A 20792-nucleotide genomic window follows, 5' to 3' on the forward strand; every position below is an offset into this window, starting at 1 on the left:
GGGCCCACCTAGCCAGCAGGCACAGTAGGCACAGTGGCTAGGGCCCATGAGCTTTTAGAAGTCCACAAAAATAGTTTCTTTTACACTAAAAAAAGGAATATAATACAGCCTCAGTTACATTCATGTTTATATCAATACAGTTGCAAAGTATAATTTTTACTACTTTTTATAGAATAAGGGACCCACAAAGGTAGAAGTGCCTCCAGCTCATGAAAGTCCTAAGCGGCTCTGGGTATCAGGGATGTCAGGAGCCTTTGAGGGGGCTTCTTAAAATGCAGATTTCCAGGCCCCACTCGAGCTAGAGAATCTGACTCCTTTGCCATGGGCCAGAACTTGCAGGCTCTGCAAACACCTCAGGTGATTCAAATACCCAAAATGTTAAGAATCTTTGGCCCTAGCTTAGACCTCCAAGACCTAGCTCAGGCTCGAAGTGGACTTGTTTTAGCAGGGGCTACTTGCTGTGGGCAATTAGCCCTTCAGATTTACTGAACTAAACCTGTACTGTGGCCTTCCTGTAATTTTCAGCTGAATCTGACTGATAGGCTGAGGATTCCTCGCTGCTGTCTTGGGCAGTGTGGTCTTCTGTCAGCAACAGCCTGTGTTTATCATCAGGCTCTCCTGTATTTGCCTTTAAGGATAAAGATGTTTACCACCAAATGCCATTTTCCAAGTATTTTACTCAAAAAGGAGTAAATGACATATTCCTTCAGTTTGAGGATAACTATCACATTTACTGACCAGATCATTCTACTTTGGTGCAATACACTCTGATATTTAGCCTTGCCCTAAGTTCACTAAACCACTGGAGAACAAGAGCAAATTCACGGCTCTCCTTTTTATTTCTTAGACTCACTGTCAAGCCCGAGTTCAAATGGCAGTGGCTGGGAAGGCACTCATAAGCAATAAGGAGACTTTATCAATCCACTTAAAAAACAAACAGCACAAACAAGAAAAATTTCAAGACAGCTGTGTTAATGAAGCAGCAACTGTGGCCCTTTCAGCCTCCTCAGCTTGAAGTGCAGGCGTTCCGGCAGTCAGGGAAGAGCACCTTTATCTTCCTAGCAACTCCTAGCATGCAAGGGCACCATCTGCACTGGCTCCGCGTGGGCATCGGCTCATGACCCTTGGCCTACAAAGCTTCAAATGAGGAGACTCTACAATAGAAACCAAAGCTACAAAGAAAAAGCCAAGGGAATATGAGAGTAATTCACAGATTGTCTGAGATGTTCCTGAATCAGTAATGTTACTCTAGAGGCCATCTTCTGAAGCAGGAAGAGCAAAGGGCTTGATGACACAGAGACCAAGATGCAGTTCCTGGCTCTGAAGCTGTTACCTAGGTGACCCCAGGCAAGGAAGCTTCTTGCACTCTTAGCATCAGTCCTCAGCTTTAAAATGGGGATATAAGTCTTACCTCACAAGATGGTTTGGGAGAATATAATAAATACTGTCTGTGAAAGCAGCTATTAGACTACGTGGTACAATCTAGATACTCAATAAACAGTGTTTGAACCTGAAATTCGCCTGGAAAAGTTAAAAAAACTTTTCTTTACCATCCATTAGATACGAGTTAGCAAATTAGCAATATGCTTAATTCCTTTGGTTTATTTATGCACAAGGCTTTAAAAGTATCAAAAGCTAGGCTGCCAAGGAAAATACGCTATTTAAAAACCTTACAATTCATTTAATCTTAACATAGTAGAGGATTTCATATTGAAGATGTAGCAGGCTTTATCTCACTGTTTTCACTGGGCAAAACTAAGACCAGTGAGTAGAAGTTAGAAGAAGGCAGATTTGGGTTCAGCATAAAAAGGACCAATGGAGCCAGGACTACGGGCTGCACAACTCCATGGGACACAATTCCCCTGGACCACAAGCTAGACCACAGCCCCAGGACTGGGCGGGTGCAGCTGCACTGCAAAGCCAGAGCCCAGAATGGAGCTGTCCCATGTGTTATGGGCTGGTTCTTGTAACCAAAGTCCCCTGTCAAGGAATCTGCTCAATTTGAGGCAAAGTGACAAGTCAAGGGTGTTGAAGAGATGGTTCCTACTTTGGGTAGGAGTCCAACTAGGCTTTTTCATTCTTAATTGATTTATGAAACATTTATGGAGCATCTAGTAGTGTACATCAGGCACGGACCTCAGCCCACGGATAAAAAAAAATGAGTAAGACACCATCCCTGCCCTCAGGGAAGAAAGCAGTCCCACCCACTTAGGAATACTGTGCTCCCCACAGCAATATGGCGTCCTGGCGGGATACCAGCTGTCTCCTTCAGCAGCAGCTAAAATTGCATGGCTGTGCCCTCTGCTTTTAAGACTAATGTTATTCTCTCCTTCCTGAGAATACAAGCCTGTTCTACAGTGTGATGTCCACAGTTGGGACACAGTTGGGACCAAGTTATCTGATTTAAATTCTCAAATTTATTGCTCTCAAGATAGCTTCTTTCCAGTTATGAAATGGAAGCTGAAGAAAGTATGACTTCAGTGACAAGGATCCTTTGATCTTAGGAAAAGCTGTTAAGAGAAAAATAAAAAATCTAAAACTTGTTTTACAACTAGATATGTGTAGATGAATAACGTCTCCTGTGAGGGATACCAAAATTGTTACTGTCTAAAAGTAATGAGGTACTCGGGGTAAGCCTGATAGTCATAAAATACGACAAATAAACTTGGATTCTGCATGTTATCTGTGACTGTGTCATAGAGGTCAGTAGGATTTTGAGCGTTTTTTGGAGGAGGCACAATTAATCCCTGATATCCACACGTGTAGACTCCAGTAAGTACTCGCACATAATACATATGTTTTTTCCCATTACTGTCTGGTCTGGAGTATGTATTATGGGCAGAATAATTGGCATTGACAGCAAAATAGGTTCCCTTTCCATATGCCGTAGCTGTGAAGAGAGAGAAAAAAAAAATTTTAAGAATTTTCATTTAGTCTATAATTTGATATGTTGACCCAATATACCAAATAATGGTAAATTAATGTTCAGTCCTTCTCTCTAAAGCTTCTTAGAAAATTTTTCTTTGTGTTTTCAATGAAAAAAATCATTCCTCCATCCCAGAGGGCCAGTCAGTCCCTTTGGGATGAAACATACAGAGTCCAACCCGAAACTCTGGCTGCAACATGGCCCACTAATCATAAAGGAACAAAATGCAATCCACACTGTCCCTAGCCAGTCCGGGTTCTCATGGCTGACACCTCGTTTGGAGCAGCCAGATTACTTGCTTCCTTACCATTCTTTCCAGCGTAACTGCGGTTAAAGCCATTTTGGTTAACGTGTGGCACTGAGCCAGCATCTGTCCCGTGGAAGAGCTGCTGCTCATTTGTTACATAGACATTCTTGGCATCCATGGTTTTTTTCTTTGCCTGGTAGCTATTCCAGAGATCTAGATTCTGGATCCTCTCAATCTGCAAATCCATAAAGAAAAATATTCTGTCAGTGACAAGAGCCCTTGGCAAGATACAACCAATGAAACATGACCACTATGTTTTACAAGTAAAAATTAAAATAAACAGCAAATTCAATGCCAGACGGCAGCTTTGTGCATTCAGAAATCTTTTTAGATCCAGTGTTCCACAAAAATAGGCCTTGGGAAGAATGTTAATTTAATTTTTAACATCTTTTATGCACCACATGACAGCAAACAGTGTTTAGGATCTTAAGTCCTCATTATGTGGACTTGGCCAACCAAGCCTCTCCAACTCCCGCTGGTCACCTTCACTCTAACAACTCCCGTTGCTGTCCACCTGACTTTGTCACTTTGCCTCTCCCACTTCAGTCCTTCTGGGGGACTGGTTTACCTAGCCATGTTCTACCAGTGGGAGAAGCAGTAGAGTGTCTAGTCAGGAAGGAAATTAATTAATGAAAATTAATCCCTAATCTAGTTGGAAGAGTCGGGCATGAATCCCGGGGCGGGGGCTTCTGGTTGCAGACCAAAGTGGCCATGCTCTGACCATACTCTTTGGACAGTGGCCTCCAGGGCTGTGGTGGACACTCATTGGGTCCTGGATTGCAGATGAGTTTCTAAACTCCCCTAATCCCCAGGTAGTGGCAGTTTCATAAGGTTGTCCTGGGAAAAAGTGAGGTGTGAGGGGGGCTAGGCCTCTCATGGAAAGGCACAAGGTGAAGATTCCATTTTGTCAGAATCTTTGTCCATCCTAGAGAACTCGCGAGTTGAACACTATTACCTACCTTCATCTGGATCTTTTTTTTTCAGTTTTGCATTTCCTATTTTTAGTTAAGATACAGTTTGCTCTCTAGTTCAGAGTCTCAGCATTGTCATGTGTTTTGTTGATCTGTTTAAGATTCTAAAACTTATTTTTCCTTTTCCCCACAACCAAGTTTCTAATCTTCAAACTGCCTACTTCCATTTTGTTTCTATTTACCTTAAATTTTATTTATTTGACTCATTTTTTAAAAGCCTTACAAATTTCTTCTTACAGAGTTTTGAAACCCTTCTTAATTTTAGTCTTTTCATTCTTGTTTCTCACCCTTTTTTAGTATAGAGGTAAACCTTGTTTTATTGCACTTCACTTTATTGTGCTTTGCAGATAACGCATTTTTTTACAAGACCCTCCACCAGCAAAAAGATTACAACTCGCTGAAGGCTCAGATGATCGTTAGTGCTTCTTAGCAATAAAGTATTTTTTAATTAAAGTATGTACATGTTTTTAAAGACACAATGCTATTGCACACTTAACAGATTACAGTATAGTGTGAATGTAGTTTTTATATTGCACTGGGAAACCAAAAAATTCATGTGACTCACTTTATTGCAATATTAGCTTCATTGCAGTGGTCTGGAACCGAACCCCTAATATCTCTGAGGTATGTGCTCCTGAAGCAAGCACTCACCCTTTTAAAATTTAATAAATACACAAAGAAAGGAATTATTTCAAGTAATTTTGAACACAGTAGTCTGATTCTATATTCCTAGTGGGATAAATCCTAAGGTAAAAAAAAAAAAACCACTGCAAATAAAATCTTAAATTTACTTAGTAGGTTTCTTTTCGCAGCAGACTTCTGGCTATGGTAGACTACTACTTGTATCAGACCAGTCCTCTTGCCAACAACTGCTAGAAGAGCTGTGGGGGAAAGGTTTATTTGAAGGCAACAAGGATTTGATGGGCTAAGTTCCCAGAGAGTAAGGAAGTACAGAGAGAAGCAAAGTCAGAGACAGTAGAATAACTTCTTCAAAGCACTGAAAGAAAATAACTGCCAATCCAGAATTCTGTACCCAACAAAAATATCCCTCAAAGAATGAAGGAAAAAAGACATTTTTCAGACCAACAAAAACTGAAAGAATTCATCACTGCCAGATCTATACGAGAAGAAAGCCAGAGGAAAAATGATCTCAGATAGAGGCATGGAAATACATGAAGGACTGAAGAGCAGTGGGATGGAAGGGTAAATATGTTGGTAAATATAAATAAATACTGGCTGTATAAAAAAATGAAAGTGTTTTATAGGGTTTCATATATACATAGAATTAAAATACATGTTAAAGTTAGTACAAAAGGCAAGAGGGAGATAAATGGGGTTAGTGTCCAAAGTTCATTGTATTGTCTGGGAAATGATAAATATACTAATATGCATTAGAGTTTAATAAATCACAGCTGCACACCTTAATCTCCAGGTAACCAAGGAAAGAACTGTAATAGAAGGTATAATCAACAATCTAAAAGGAGATGAAAATGGAATAAAAATACTTAATCCAAAAGAAGGTAGGAAAAGAGAGAAAAAGGAGCAAAGACTAGATATGACAAATAGAAAACAAAGATTAATATGGTATATTTAAACCAGTACAGCAAATACATTAAACAGACTAAGTAGTCCAATTAAAAGATAAAGATTTTTAGACTAGATGCAGAAAAAACTCAGGTATATGCTGCTACCAAAAGACATCTTAAATATACAGTTATAAGGAGGTTAAAAGAAAAAGGGTAGAAAAAATACAGCATGCTAACAATAATCAAAATAAATCTAGTGTAGCTATTTTAATATTGCTAATAATAATTTTGGTATCATAATTTTGAAACAATTTTACATATACTGTAAGATAAATAAGACAAATAAGTAAATATATAATATGATTAGGAACCAAAATTTCTATTGTATAGGAAAAGAGACATAAGTATAAAATATAAGAAATTAAGAAAAAATCTACGATATTACATTTTCATTGAAAACATCAATATGAACTCATGATTTTCTTAGCTCTAGCCATGAAAGAGCCTGGGAGCAATAACACCTCAGGAGCAGTGAGCACCCAGCACACAGATCTTGGTTTCTCACTACCATTCCCAACTAAAAGGAATCAGGGCTTCTTAGAGAAAAGTCTGATTCCAGGGCTCAGACAGGGAAAGTACAAGGTGAGCTGAAGAGATCTTGTGCCAGAAAGTAGAGAATGTTCCAAGATCAATGGGGTCATCAAAAGGACATGAGAGCCAACTTCAGAGGGTCCCTACTAGCTAAATGTAGGATAATTTGTGCCTCTAAAAGAATAATCATTGTAAATATAACTTACTGAATTTTTTAAAAAGCAAAAGGGAAGAAAATTTCTTCTTTACAAAAATGACAGATAATAAATGTAGAAGGAATGACAGGATTAGAAAATCACCATTTGCAACCTCCAATGTAATAATGAATTTGGGAAAGGGTCATCAATGAATGATGTTAAAGTCAGTTGGTAAAAGGTTGTTGAGGAAAAGTGACAAAATATCATCCCACAGATTACCTACTGATTCCAGTGGAGAGAGATGGTGGTCACCACCCTAACTAGTGACCAAACTTCGCATCATTAATAGTGGGACAGGCTTATCCCATGAGGCTTCTGATGTGATGTATCACCTATGAAATATTCTTGCAAAGAATATTTATCTGAATTTACCCAAGCCCTTTCAACCTAACTCCCAACTTACCAGAAATAAAGAGGATAGAGAAATAAATTAAATGACACCATGAGGAATCAGACAAATCTAGAATCTATAAGAAAACTGGCTTGGGTCCTTCAACAAAAAAAATTAAGGCAAGAAAGAGCCAGAATGTGAGACATTCTATAACACAGCAGGCTTGAACACTTCAAAAATTTTTAAAAATTCAGTATCATGAAAAATTATTTTTTAAAATGCAGAAGTACCATTCTAGATCAGAAGAGATGATGGAGACATGACCAAATGCACTGTAACAACCCAGATTGGGGAGAGTTATAAGAAAGCTGTTTTGAGCAGTTAGAGAAATTTGAATATGGACTCTATATTGGATATTATTGAAGGTATGGTATATATCTTTGTAGGACACTTCAAATCTTTTTTGAATTATTATGTGGTTAACAACATAAATAAACAGAATGGTGGCAGTGCAAATAGAGCGTAAGAGAAAATTTGCAAAAAAAGAAAATGGAGCCTTTATTGGCAGGCTCGTTATTCTGGATCAAGGGAACATACTCAAAGATCTCTGGCTTTATTCAGAAAGTGATAGAACCAAGGACAGAAATGGGGAAGGAAGGGGAAAGATAATTACTTAGAGATGATGAGTTAGGTTTTAGGGAAATTGATTTAGCAGAAAGATATTCAGTGGAAATTTTTTAGGCCACTGGGAGTATGTTCCAGAGCTGGAGTCAAGGATCCAACTTGGTGATGCTGATTTGGGGGCTATCAACATTGAGATAATAGATGAAGCCAAGAAGGGTAAAACTCTCACCTGGTGTAGTGCCGAGACAGAAGACCAACGTTTAAGTCCTGTGGGTAAAGCTAAGACTAGAGGTTTGAAAGAGAAACAGATACCAGTGATACTGAAAGGAAAATTAGTTAAAGAAGGAGAAGAAAGCATCAAAATAATATCGTCATAGAAATCAAGGGAAAACATAATTTCAAAGAGCATATTAACATTTAAAAGTGTAAGATGCCAAAATAAGTGAGATGAACAAGGAAAGGACCATTGTATTTATCAAGGAGGAAGCACTGTTGATCTGCGAATGGCAAGGCAGAAGCCCAGAATCCTCATCAGAGGAGCCTCCACGTGCCTGTGGTGGTGGTTTGCTAGTTATCAAATGGAACTCTGAAGCCATATCTTTGAATTTTTGTTAGCTTGCATCACAAAGTAAATATGTGTCTTCGGTACTCTAATATCATATTACAATCTAAGATAGTGTAGTAACTGACACAAGAATTTCAATGTCTCTAATTATGGTGACATGAGTAGAATCTAGAATCTAAAATCTAATTACCATAAAATATTCTAATTCTGGGTAAAACCATGTGATAGGAAGTGAATGAAAATGTATTTTTCCAGGACCATGATACCCCTTATTTTCACCATTAAGAAACTCCATGTCAGCAGAAGGCTTACCTTCTCTATGGTGAAGTTTGAGCAGGTCTGATTAAACTTGCTTGCCACAGTGGTGTATTCTGGATGACCAGGCTGCAGCTCAACCACACAGACATTCTGCTGCTTCATATCACTCCAGTGTGGAGGGAGCTCAGCTGCAAAGTAGACATTTGAGGACTCCCTCACACCTGGGAAGGCTCATCTACATAGTCCACATTTCTGGTATGCTTTGAAAAACTGACTATCATTTGTGTTCTTGTTTTACAATCTCCTAATTCAATGTATTCAAGAAGTTCCTTAACTTTCTAGAAGAAAGCTTTTCAAAGCATGGACCACGGACAACCTACATCAGAACCAACCATAAAGCTTATTAAAAACAAGAGCAACAACAACAACAGATCTGTCAAACCAGAATCTCTGAGGGATGGAACCCATGCAGCTGCACCTTAACCAGTTTTGATCATGCTCAGATTTGAGAACTGTTGGTGTCGTATAACTCAGCTGCATATTCTGTTCAGTCTCTAGTCTGTTATAATTTAGTAATTTAACAATAAATTACTTTCCTACAATGTTTTAAATAAATAGTCACTATTGTCTTGTTTGCAAGTGCATGGGATTTTGCCAGAATTCTCCACCACCACATAGCCCTCCACATCTATTCTTTCATTATTCTTCAGTGTCCGTAAGAGTTGGGTGGGCAGCAGGTTTTGCTATGTGGCACATTCTGGGAGCAGCTCTTTCTCCCCTTCTGCTAAACATTAGGATACTAGATTTGTCATTTCCCCAGGGTTGCTCAGAGTCTGACTTCATTCGCACCGATTTCACAAGAGATGAAGATAATGTACTAGAAGCCAATTTACTAGTTCTCAGTGGGGGACTTATGTGGTTCGAAGGCGGGAGTGGCTGTCTTCACAAGACAAGATTTCCCATCTTGGGGAGTAGATCCAGCCAGAGAATCTGAAGGCTGCTTCCTGATGCATGTGTCAAGGAACCTTATGTTCAGGGTAAAGGAGGAAGTGACTTCTGGGAGAAGATCCTACAGGTTCCTGATCCTCTCTGGGTTATCAGTCACAGACACAGAGAGTGCCCACTTTCTGACCAGGTTGTCTTCTCCCTTTGGTTCTAGAAAACCTTGGGCCACTTTCCTTTAAAGCCCATGGCTTTCCCTCTCCTGACTGAAGAAGCCAATAGCTCCCCAGCAGAATTGGCTCTGGGAAGCTTGTAAACTGTAGAGATGGGAACAAATGTAAGGTTTGGCTATTGCCACCATTAAGATGGTCCTCCTCAGGCTGTTGGGTGCACCCATACTATATTTTCCTGGCCATGATGTAAGCCCCTTAAGCTCAGAGACCACATTTTCTATTTTATTCCATAACACTTACTTGAATTTTATCTACTTGAATACAATTTTGATGTATGTACAAAATACAAAGTAGGTGTAAAATAATGGATTCAAGTATAAAAGTTTGACTCACCTTCTGGTTTTTTAAGGCGCTGAACAGATAATTGGTATCCATTTGCATCTGTAGCAGTGTTTGTGTTCAAGTCGACTGTGTAGCGCTGAGAATTAATTTTGACACTAACTGTCCTTCTCTTTGCTTTTCTTGCCTCCTCCAATTTCAGATTGGTTATTTTGTCAAAACTATGGGAAGTGGTATTATCACTATATTGCCATTCTATAAATTCACTGACAGCATCTGCCCGGGATTCCTGTTCTTTGTCTGACCTAACTCTCTTCATCATTTCCTCAATTACATCTCTAGCCTTCATCACATCTCTGGTAATTCCAAAAACCTCAATCAAAGGTCTTTTATTGTCCACGGAAATGGAAATATCTAATTTCTCCTGCAGCTCCTTCAATTTCCCATATTCCTTTTCGTAAAAGTCTTTGATACATTCATCTTCACTGGTGTAACTCCACTGGTCCTTTTCAATCAGATTCTGTATCCAGGAGAGGGCGTCTGCCACACATTTTACATTTTCACCACACACCTGAAAGATGGCTGATTCTGTTTTCTTTTCCAAAACCAAAGGTTTCTGTTTTTTGGGAGATTGCCTTGATAAGCCAAAATATGCTAAAAAGGAAAAAAAAGGAAGATTAGCTGTTTCGTTTTGGTTGTTATCGCCATAGTCTACATTATATCCCGCAGACCTATTTACCTTATAACTGGAAGTTTGTACCTTTTGACCACCTTTACCCATTTTGACCACCTCCCACCACCCCTGCCTCTGGCAACCACTAATCTGCTCTCTGTAGCTATGAGTCCTGTTTTTGTTCTTTTTTTTCAGATTCCACATATAAGTGATATCATACAGTATTCATCTTTCTCTGTCTGACTTATTTCACTTAGCATAATGCCCTCAGGGTCCATCTATATTGTTGCAAATGTCAATATTTCATTCCTTTTTATGGCTGAATAATATTCCATTGTGGGGGGTGTATGTGTGTGTGTCTTATATATATATATATATATATATATATATATATATATATATATACACACACACCACATTTTCTTTATCCATTCGTCAATGGACACTGAGGTTGTTTCTGTCTCTTGGCCATTGTAAATAATGCTGCAGTGAACATGGAGTGCAGATACCTTTTTGAGATAGTGATTTTGTTTCCTTCAGATAAATAACCACAAGTGGAATTGCTGGATCATATGGTAGTTCTATTTTTAATTTTTTGGTTTTTGACTGAGGAAGATTCACCCTGAGCTAACATCTGTTGCCAATCTTCCTCTTTTTTTTTTTGCTTGAGGAAGATTAGCCCTGAGCTAACATTTGTACCAGTCTCCCTCTATCTTGTATGTGGGTCACCACCACAGCATAGCTGACAAGTGGTGTAGGTCTGTGCCTGGGATCTGAACCCACCAACCTGGGCTGCCGAAGCAGAGCACACCAAAGTCAACCACTATGCCATGGGGCCAGCCCCTATTTTTAATTTTTTGATGAACCTCCATATTGTTTTTCATAGTGGCTACACCAACTTACATTCCTACCAACAATGCACAGGGTTCCCTTTTTTCCACATCCTCACCAACACTTGCTATCTCTTGACTTTTTGATAATAACCATTCTGTCAGGTAAAGTGATATCCCAATATGGTTCTGATTTGCAGTTCCCTGATGACTAGTGACGTAGAGCATGTTTTCATATACCTTTTGGCCATTTTTATGTCTTCCTTGGAGAAATGCCTATTCAGATCCTCTGCCCACTTTTTAATCACATTGGGGTTTTCTTTGCTATTGAGTTGTAATGAGTTCTTTATATATTTTGGATATTAAGCCCTTATCAGATATACGATTTGCAAATATTTTCTCCCATTCCATAGGTTGCCTTTTCATTTTGTTGAGGGTTTCCTTTGCTGTATAGAAGCATTTTAGTTTGATGGGGTCTCCGTTGTTTATTTTTGCTTTTGTTGCCTTTGCTTTTGGTGTCAGATTCAAAAAAATCATTGCCAGGACCTATGTTGAGGAGCTTACCCCCTATGTTTTCTTCCAGGAGTTTTAGGGTTTCAGGGTCTTACAGCCAAGTCTTTGATCCATTTAGAGTGGATTTTTGTATATGGTGTAAGGTAGTAGTCCAGTTTCATTCTTTTGCATGTGGCTGTCCAATTTTCCCAACACTATTTATTTAGTAGATGTGCTGCCAAAGTGAGCACCCAACACTACTGAAGAGACTATCCTTTCCCCATTGTATATTCTTGACTCCTTTGTTGTAAATTAATTAACCTTGTATGTGTGGGTTTATTTCTGGGCTCTCTATTCTGTTCCATTGATCTATGTGTCTGTTTTTATTTCAATATGATACTGTTTTGATTACTATAGCTTTGTAACATACTTTGGAATCAGGAAGTGTGAGGCCTCCAGCTTTGTTCTTCTTTCTCAAGATTGCTTTGGCTATTTGGGGTCTTTGGAGGTTCCATACAAATTTTAGGATTGTTTCTTCTATTTCTGTGAAAAATGCCATTGGAATTTTGATAGGGATTGCATTGAGTCTGTAGACTGCTTTAGGTAGTATGGGAATTTTAACAATATTAATTCTTCCAACCCATAGAATATGTTTCCATTTATTTGTGTCTTCTTCGGTTTCTTTCATCAATGTCTTGTAGTTTTTCATTGTACAGGTCTTTCACCTTCTTGGTTATATTTATTCCTAGGTATTTTATTCTTTTTGATGTAATAGTAAATGGGATTGTTTTCTTAATGTCTCTTTCTGATAGTTCATTAAAGATTAGCCATTTCTCATGTAACATCAATATTAGGAACATACATTTCATAAAAATGAATAACTCACATGCAAGTTTAGATATCATAGATTGTTTGACAGAAGCCTGAGATCCTACTCTTTTTTTCATATTGTCATAAAACACATCCAGTAGTTTAGGCAGAAAGATAACAACTTTAACTTTTTTCACAGACTGGACTGCTCCTTTCTGGATAAAGTCTTCAATGGCATCAATTATGGCTCTGGCAACTTTATCAGGGTCTTGTTTGGCACTTCCTGGAAAGGCAAATAATAAAAATGACAGGGAAAAAAAAAGAACAACTGGAAAAATCTGAGGAATAAATTAGGATTTCCAATTCTCACAGAATAAATGCCCACTCCCCAACTCTTAATAACAATGCATCAGCAAACACTTTTGAAGTCCTAGGTTCAGTGGGGCATTTTTGTTCCAGGATGTCAGGAAGCCAACAGCCCAGCAATGAACAAAGGACCCAGAAACCTAACTTTTAGTGTCTGACTCTGTTCATATCTGCTCTACCATCTGATCCAAGCTTACTGTGATCCTCTCTTACAGAGCACAGTTAACATTTCTTGGCTCATTAGCATCCTCAAAAGACCCATAAAAAGAAAAAAACCCACTAATATATGTTGAAACATCATGCTCTTTAAAGAGAACAACATTTTTTTTCCTCAGACATCACTTGACTTTATGCATATGTCCTTGTTCTCCCAGATGTCTTTGGGGACATGATTTAAACTAAGCTAATTTTGCAAGACACCTGGAGCTATCAGCCATTTGTTATAATCTCTCGTTCTTTGCACAGAAGTTGTCCATGAGCCTCCAGGAAGCCTTTCCCCTCACACTCAGTGAGATGTTAGCTGACTTGCAGATGTTCAAGGTTGCCACCTAAGTAGGTCTTTTCCTATCTTCAGCATGCTCCATATCTTGTTTCTTAAGCCTACTGCCTAGGTCAGATCATGAAAATTCATGCAAACATTCCCATGTGAATGGCAGCGGGAAAAGTCACTTGGGGTGGGGGGGCAAAGTAAAAGTCCCCTGGCCAACCCAGTGTGATAGATGAAGGGCCTACCATTACTGCAGAAATGATAGTAGACCTCTTTAACTTGACTCTGTAGACAATTGTGGGAATGTAGACAAACCCCATATAAAACTAACCAAGAGGGTTTGTTTGATTAGATGATCAGGGAAAGAGAGAAATTCTTTGCAAAGCTCTGGTTATCTTTTCACATTTGGAAGGATTTAAACAGGAGTGTTCAGATACATTCATTCACTCTCAATAAACATTTACTGTGTCCCATCATAGGCTAGATGCTAATCTAGGCACTCAGGACACAGAGGATGTGATATGTGGGGATGACCAAGTGTTCAGTAGGTAGAGTGTGGAAAACTGAGGGAAAAGCTAAACCAGATAGAACTGTGTAACAGGGGTGTGAGATGTTCACCTTGGGGTGTTCAGGGGAATAGATCTGTTTTTGAGAAAGATAAATCTGGCGGGGGAGGAGGGGAGTGGAGAAGGCACTGGAGTGGGGAGCCCAGGTCTAGATAGGAGACTGTAATAAAAGTTTAAGCAAAAGACAAGAGCTGAAGAAAGAGAGGAGGCCAGAATGAAAAGTTGGCTATAGGGACTGGGGAAATATTTAGGAAGGAAAGTCAGCAGGACCTAGTGACCACCTGGGTTTAACCTTGACCCTTTGTCCCCCATCTTCTGCCGCCCTCACCCCTTCATGTGTATATCATGGGTCACGCTGTATTGAAGCTGCTTACATGTCTGTCTCTCACAGTAGGCTGGGTGCTCCTTGTGGACTGGACCCTTTCCTTAGTCATCCTTCTATCCTTAGTGCCTAGGCACCGAGCCTGGCACGTGGCAGGCACTCAGTAAATATTTAATCAAACAAATTAATAAGCTAATGAACATGGGAGCGATAAAGAAGGTAGAGGCAAGGATTCTAGATAGAAAATGATGCATTTAACATGATCAGTGATGTAGGACGAAGGGCTGGTTTGGGGGAGAAGACAAGGAATTGGAGTTTGGAGTTTGCATTGAGCTTGAGGTGCTCGCAGGTTTCGCTGACCACCTTCTCTCCCCTTACGCAGACGTCTGTAAGGAATGGGGAGAGGGCTTCCTTTACTGCCCAAAGCCTCCTGATCACAGTCCCAATTCAACTCATAAACACCACTAAGGGAGAAAACTCCCCCATCCATTAGTCTAAGGAGCAGCTCAGGTGGTGCTAAGACAGGTAAAGAAGACAAACAAGGAGAATCTGCTAACCTTGACTTATTTGAGCAGACCAGCAATGGAACCGGTCAATGGAGGAAACAGCAGGTTTGCAATAACCCAGAAATACTTAAACATGGGTATATATTTATAGAAAACTAAAACTGCCTCCTCTCCTTGTTTCTTCTTTGACTCCACTCAGGGGCTCCCTTGGGAAGGTCTGTGCCACCCCTGGGCTGCCTGTTTTCTTGGCCCAAATCAAGTTAAGGTAGAAACACAAGACCAGAGCTTAGAGGAAGAAGCAGATAGAGACAGAGACTGGGGAGTCATTAAGTGGGTGTCCATAAAAGATGATAGATAGACAGACAGACAGTCAAGTAACAGGTTGGCTAATCTGCTAGGATTGGATGATATTACAAGGGGGATTAAAACATAAAGAGACTATAAATTATTTAGAAATAGAAAAGTAATAGACAGCATTCCATGTGAGAACATTAAGAGGAATGGTAGAGAATTACAGAAATCAAAATATGGGATAGAGGATTAGAAGAAGGCCCAGAAAGTGACAAGGGTGGTTAAGTTTATTGAGGCTAAACTTTTGGAGGGCCTAGAATGCCACTGTGAGACACTCGGATTCATATTCCTGAGCAACGGAATGGTCAATCCAGTACTGAGTATTCTCCCTCTGGGACCAGTCTGCTCCATTCAACTTCAAGCCCGAGAGTGTTGCCTCCCTTGACCAGCTCTCTTAAGGGAGACCAAGCAGGAATTCCTAATCAAGGCACATGACTCAGATTCCTGGGAAAAGAGCTCGCGGAGCATCACCTTACTAATGATAAACCCAAAGCACCAACTTTCTATATGAAGAATCACAAAATCATTATATAGTTTGAAGAAAGCAAGTAACTCAAAAGAGGCAAGTAGGCTTGAAAAGAGGAAGGTGGAGAGTTGAGTTTCTGACCCATTAGAACCCATTCGGTTCTGGTGACTGAGCAGCTTCTACGCAGAGATGTCCTAAGGCCAAACCTACACAGCCACTGTTGAGAAGTGAGAAGAGAGGGCAGGAAATGCTCATCTGGGAGTCGGGTACAGGGAGGTGGAAGTCGATGCACAGATGTTCTCCATGGAGACGGGATAGAGGAGGAGGTTCAAGACTAAAGAATGGGAAACTTAGGGGATGGGAAAAAGAGGCAGCAACTGATGAAAGAGAAGGAGAGATAGGCTTTCTTTCTCTTCCCCTCCCTCTCCCTTCTCTTCCATATTAGAGAGCAAAAGTCTCTCTAATATTCTCACACACTCTTCAGTTTTCCTCATTTCTTCCTCTTTTACTTAAACCACCCACGAGCCTTGCCCATTCCCGCAGGGGCTGCCTCGGGTGAGGAGGCTGCTCTGACTCAGATGCAGCACTAACTATATTAACAGTCAGCACCAAACCTCAGAGAAAGTGGACGCCTTGGGATTTAGACTTCCAGAGGCTACAAACCTGTTCCAATGGCTGGGAGGCAAATGGACGAGTAATTCCGATTTTCACACTCTTGTAAAACACAGGAAACCGATGTCTTGACATCATTTCCACCAACGACATGAATAATATTCTTGCACCTCAATGATCCACCTTCAGTAATTATATAATCACTTTTGCCCTGTTGAGCTGGGAAACACAAGACAAAAAGATGCAAAAGCAGATGCTGAGCCCACTCTTTGATTGTTTAGAAAGCAAAATGTCTCATTTGGCAAAGCATTTTATGTGAATAAGAGACTCCTGAAATACTATTTTGGATGAGGGGCTGGCCCCGTGGCCTAGTGGTTAAGTTCGCGCGCTCCGCTGCAGGCGGCCCAGTGTTTCGTTGGTTCGGATCCTGGGTGCGGACATGGCACTGCTCATCAAACCACGCTGAGGCAGCGTCCCACATGCCACAACTAGAAGGACCCACAACGAAGAATATACAACTATGTACTGGGGGGCTTTGGGGAGAAAAAGGAAAAAATAAAAAAATCTTTAAAAATACTATTTTGGATGAATCTTTCTGGCTTATCTTCTTTTTTGAACTGTGAGATTACTTTTCGCTTCTAATTCTCTACAATTGGAATTCTTCAGTAAAACGTGTGATTTTAAGATTAATATGCTGTCTCCCCAATCGCAACACTTTCCCCAGCCTGTCCACAGCCTCCCATATTCAGTCTTCCACTTATAATTTAGGACCAAAAATAGCATTGTGCTTTACCTTGGAGAGAACATTCCATTTCCACACTTGGTCCAGCATGTTCTAAAATTGCTTTGGAGACCCCTACATGAGAAAATCAAGATGGTTACAAATATGAATTAAAAAATCAATATAGTACATTTGGATCAGAATGATTGCCTCATTATCCAAACGCTTTCCCTATCATCAAAGGAATCCTATAACCTAGGAATTTCTGATAACAAAGAAGAAAAGTTCACATGAAATAACTGTTACTAATTATGAGAAACCATGTCAAAATAATTTCAAAATTATTAATTAATATTAATAAACCAAAGTTGTAGAAACCAGTTTAGCTGTAGGAACCATCCCTTATGGGATCTACTGTGACTATTACACTGGTCAAAATCCTACAAGTGGGCCGGCCCGGTGGCGCAGCAGTTAAGTGCGCATGTTCCACTTCAGTGGCCCGGGGTTCGCTGGTTCAGATCCCGGATGCAGATATGGCACCACTTGGCAAAAGCCATGCTGCGGTAGGCGTCCCATGTATAAAGTAGAGGAAGATGGGCACGGATGTTAGCTCAGGGCTAATCTTCCTCAAAGAAAAAAAAGACATCCTTCAAGTAAAGTACCTGCTTTGAGATTAAATGTGTTTGATGTTGAATTTACAATCACGTCTGCCTCTTCTTTAGTGATATCTCCAGAGGCCACCTGGAAGATGATGGGACCAATCTTCATTTCATGCACTCCTAAAGCAGGGCTAGAAAGAGTCCCATAGAAACCTGAAAAGAATAAAATTGGAGTCAATAACAAGTTGGCAACAGCAAGAATGACTTAGGTCTCATGCTCCTCACATGTGCCCCTCTCATACTTCTTCCCCCGCTCTCTCTGTGATCTGTAGCTTTTAACCTGACCCTGACCCTGAGCCCCAGTGATGGTCTTCTTCTGAAAAAGAATGATAAAATATAATACATATCAAACGTGGACTTCTGGTGCTGGCCAAGGTGAAGTTAGCCCACTAGAGCCTATCTCTGAAAACACAGGACAAATACAAGAAGCCACGAACTGAGAACTGAAAACTAAACAAAGGCAGGCAGGTTGGGGAAGGGAGTCACAACGTGAAGAAGCAACCTCAAACACTGCTGGTGAGAATGCAAACGGATACAGCCACTACAGAAAACAGTATGGAGATTTCTCAAAAAATTAAAAATAGAAATACCACATGACCCAGCTATTCTACTACTGGGTATTATCCAAAGAACATGAAATCAATAATTCAAAAAGATTTATGCACTCCAATGTTCACTGCAGCATTATGCACAATGGCCAAGACGTGGAAGCAACCCAAGTGCCCATCAAGGAATGAATGGATAAATACAGTGGAATACTACTCAACCACAAAAAAAGACAAAATCATGCCATTTGTAACAACATAGATGGACCTCGAGGGTATTATGCTCAGCGAAATAAGACAGATAGAGAAAGACAAATACCATATGATTTCACTCATATGAGGAAGATAAACACATGGATAAGGCGAACAGATTGGTAGCTACCAGAGGGGAAGAGGGTAGGGATAGGGCCAAAGGGGTAGCTGGGCACGTATGGATGGGGATGGATAAAAACTAGACTATTGGTGGTGAACACGATGCGGTCTATAGAAACCGAAATATAATAATGTACACCTGAAATCACACAATGTTATGAAGCAATATGACCTCAATAAAATAATTTAAAAAGAAAAGAAACAACCTGTACAGGGGGAGTTTCCCATTTGCTTCTGTTTTGAAATTTACCCTCGTTTCTCTCCCAGCTTTGACCCAAGGGTGGCTCTAGTTGCAAAACTGCTCAATGAGCAGAGGCAGCAAAACTCTCAGCGCATCCCTGTCCTTGTGGCCAGAGGACTGGGAAAAGGGGTCCCTGTGGGCTAAAGAGTATGAGACGAATCTTCATCATCTTCCACACTTTTTCTTTTTTGATCCAGGCCCTGCCCCAAGGCGACTCCAGTTGCAGAACTCCACAGTGGCACCACTGGGAGCTAAAACTCTGAGACAGATTCTGTATTTCTATCCAGAAGAATCAGGAAAAAGGACTGTGGTAGTCTGAAAAATGTATATATGTGTGTGGGGGGGAGGGGAATCCCTGTTATTTATTTTTTCTCTCTCTACTTTGCCCAAGGCCAACCCTGATCATGCAAAATTATGAGGCAGCTTAACTCCGAGAGAACCCTGTCTTTCTGGCCAGAGGACCTGGAAAACGGGCTCCTGCAGCCAGAGTGTCAGGGCAACCCTAGAGAGGCGAGAGCTGGAAGAGGTGAGCCCGTTCTGTGTATGAGCTGGAATAAATGCCGAGCTCATCCCAGAGCTGCCCACGTGGGGGCAGACGAAGCAGCGCAGCAAAGGCTTTCAGAACTGAACTGACCCTGGAACCGCTGCCCACACAGAAGGTGAGACAGAACTTCAGAATAAGGTCACCTGACTGACTGCCTGCTCAAAGAAACAAATGATCACCATCTTCCAGAGGATTTTGACAGGACCCAAGTCTCACAATATAATAATCAAAATGCCCAGCCTAGAATCCATAATGGCTTGTCCTACAAACAACCAGAAAGATGTGACCAATTCTCAAGGATAAAGACACTCAATCTAAATGCTAATCTCTAAATAATCCAGATGTTGGAATCACCAAATACTTTAAAGCATTTACTATACCTATGCTCCCGGAGGTCAAAGTAAACACATTTGAATGCATGGAAATGATTTGGAATAAATGGAAAAACAGTTCGGAAAAACTGGAAAAACAGTTTATATTCTCTGCAGAGAAATATAAAAATATATATATATAAATATTAAAAAATAAACTATAAAATAAGAATCAAATGGATATTTTAGAATTTAAAAATACAATATCTGGGGGCCAGCTCGGTGGTGTAGTGGTTAAGTTCGCACGCTCCACTTTGGTGGCCCCGGCTTTGCAGGTTTGGATCCCGGGCATGTACCTATACACCACTCTTCAAGCCATGCAGTGGCAGTGTCTCACATACAAAATAGAGGAAGACTGGCACAGATGTTAACTCAGGGCCAATCTTCCTTAAGCAAAAAGAGGAAGATAGGCAGTGGATATTAGCTTAGGGCCAATCTTCCTCACCAAAAGAATAAATAAATAAATAAATAAATAAATAAATAATACAATGTCTGAAATAAAAAATTCACTGGATAGGCTCAATAGTAGTAGACAGAGAAGAGTCAGGGAACTTGGATGTAGATCATTAAAAATTACCCAATCTGAAGAACAGAGAGAAAAAAGATGAAAAGAAAAAATAAAAAGAAGAATAGATCCTCAGGGACCTGTGGGCACTATCAAGAAGCTTAATATTCACGTTATAGGAGCACTAGAAGAAGAGAGAGAGAGACGAGTGCAGAAAAAATATTTAGACAATGACTGAAAAATCCCCAAATCTGATGGAAGACATACATATTGGGACTCAAGAAGCCTCAGCAAGCAAACAGCATAAACTCAAACACAGCAACAGCAAATTTGACAGAGGAGAAGCATTTGGTTGGTATTATCTCTTTAAATGTGTCATGTCTGAAAACACACATCCTTAGAAAATAGCAGCCTCATCACAACTTAAAAACGAATTGTACACACTACATGACTCAGCCTGCCTACTCTTTCGCTCCAGATCACGTAAACATGGCCAGTGTCTTGCATGCTCAGGGGCATGGAATATAATTTAATATCTTCTTTATCACGAATTGATTTTTCCATAAAAATCATCACTACCATCTTTCACTTATGACTGAATAG

General features: G+C 40.1%; 1 protein-coding gene across 5 annotated transcripts in view; it reads right to left on the reverse strand.

Moving 5' to 3' along the window:
• Nucleotides 1–657: 657 nt before the first annotated feature.
• The window catches only part of PARP14 (poly(ADP-ribose) polymerase family member 14), a 43890-nt gene continuing 23755 nt past the window's right edge, over nt 658–20792 (reverse strand). For 3 of the 5 annotated variants that reach the window (XM_070583756.1, XM_070583755.1, XM_070583757.1), the window contains 8 exons: nt 17615–17764; nt 17025–17087; nt 16283–16450; nt 12632–12838; nt 9805–10404; nt 8351–8484; nt 3234–3408; nt 821–2890 (listed from right to left, as the gene is read on the reverse strand). In XM_070583756.1, the coding sequence (XP_070439857.1) occupies nt 2601–2890; nt 3234–3408; nt 8351–8484; nt 9805–10404; nt 12632–12838; nt 16283–16450; nt 17025–17087; nt 17615–17764 (1787 nt within the window). In that variant the 3' untranslated portion in view covers nt 821–2600. Of the gene's footprint in view, nt 2891–3233; nt 3409–8350; nt 8485–9804; nt 10405–11493; nt 12839–16282; nt 16451–17024; nt 17088–17614; nt 17765–20792 lie in introns of all 5 variants that reach the window. The other 2 variants (XR_011529457.1, XR_011529456.1) reach the window with 2 other exon arrangements.

Source organism: Equus przewalskii, chromosome 18, assembly GCF_037783145.1.
Source record: "Equus przewalskii isolate Varuska chromosome 18, EquPr2, whole genome shotgun sequence".
NCBI classification, from domain to species: domain Eukaryota; kingdom Metazoa; phylum Chordata; class Mammalia; order Perissodactyla; family Equidae; genus Equus; species Equus przewalskii.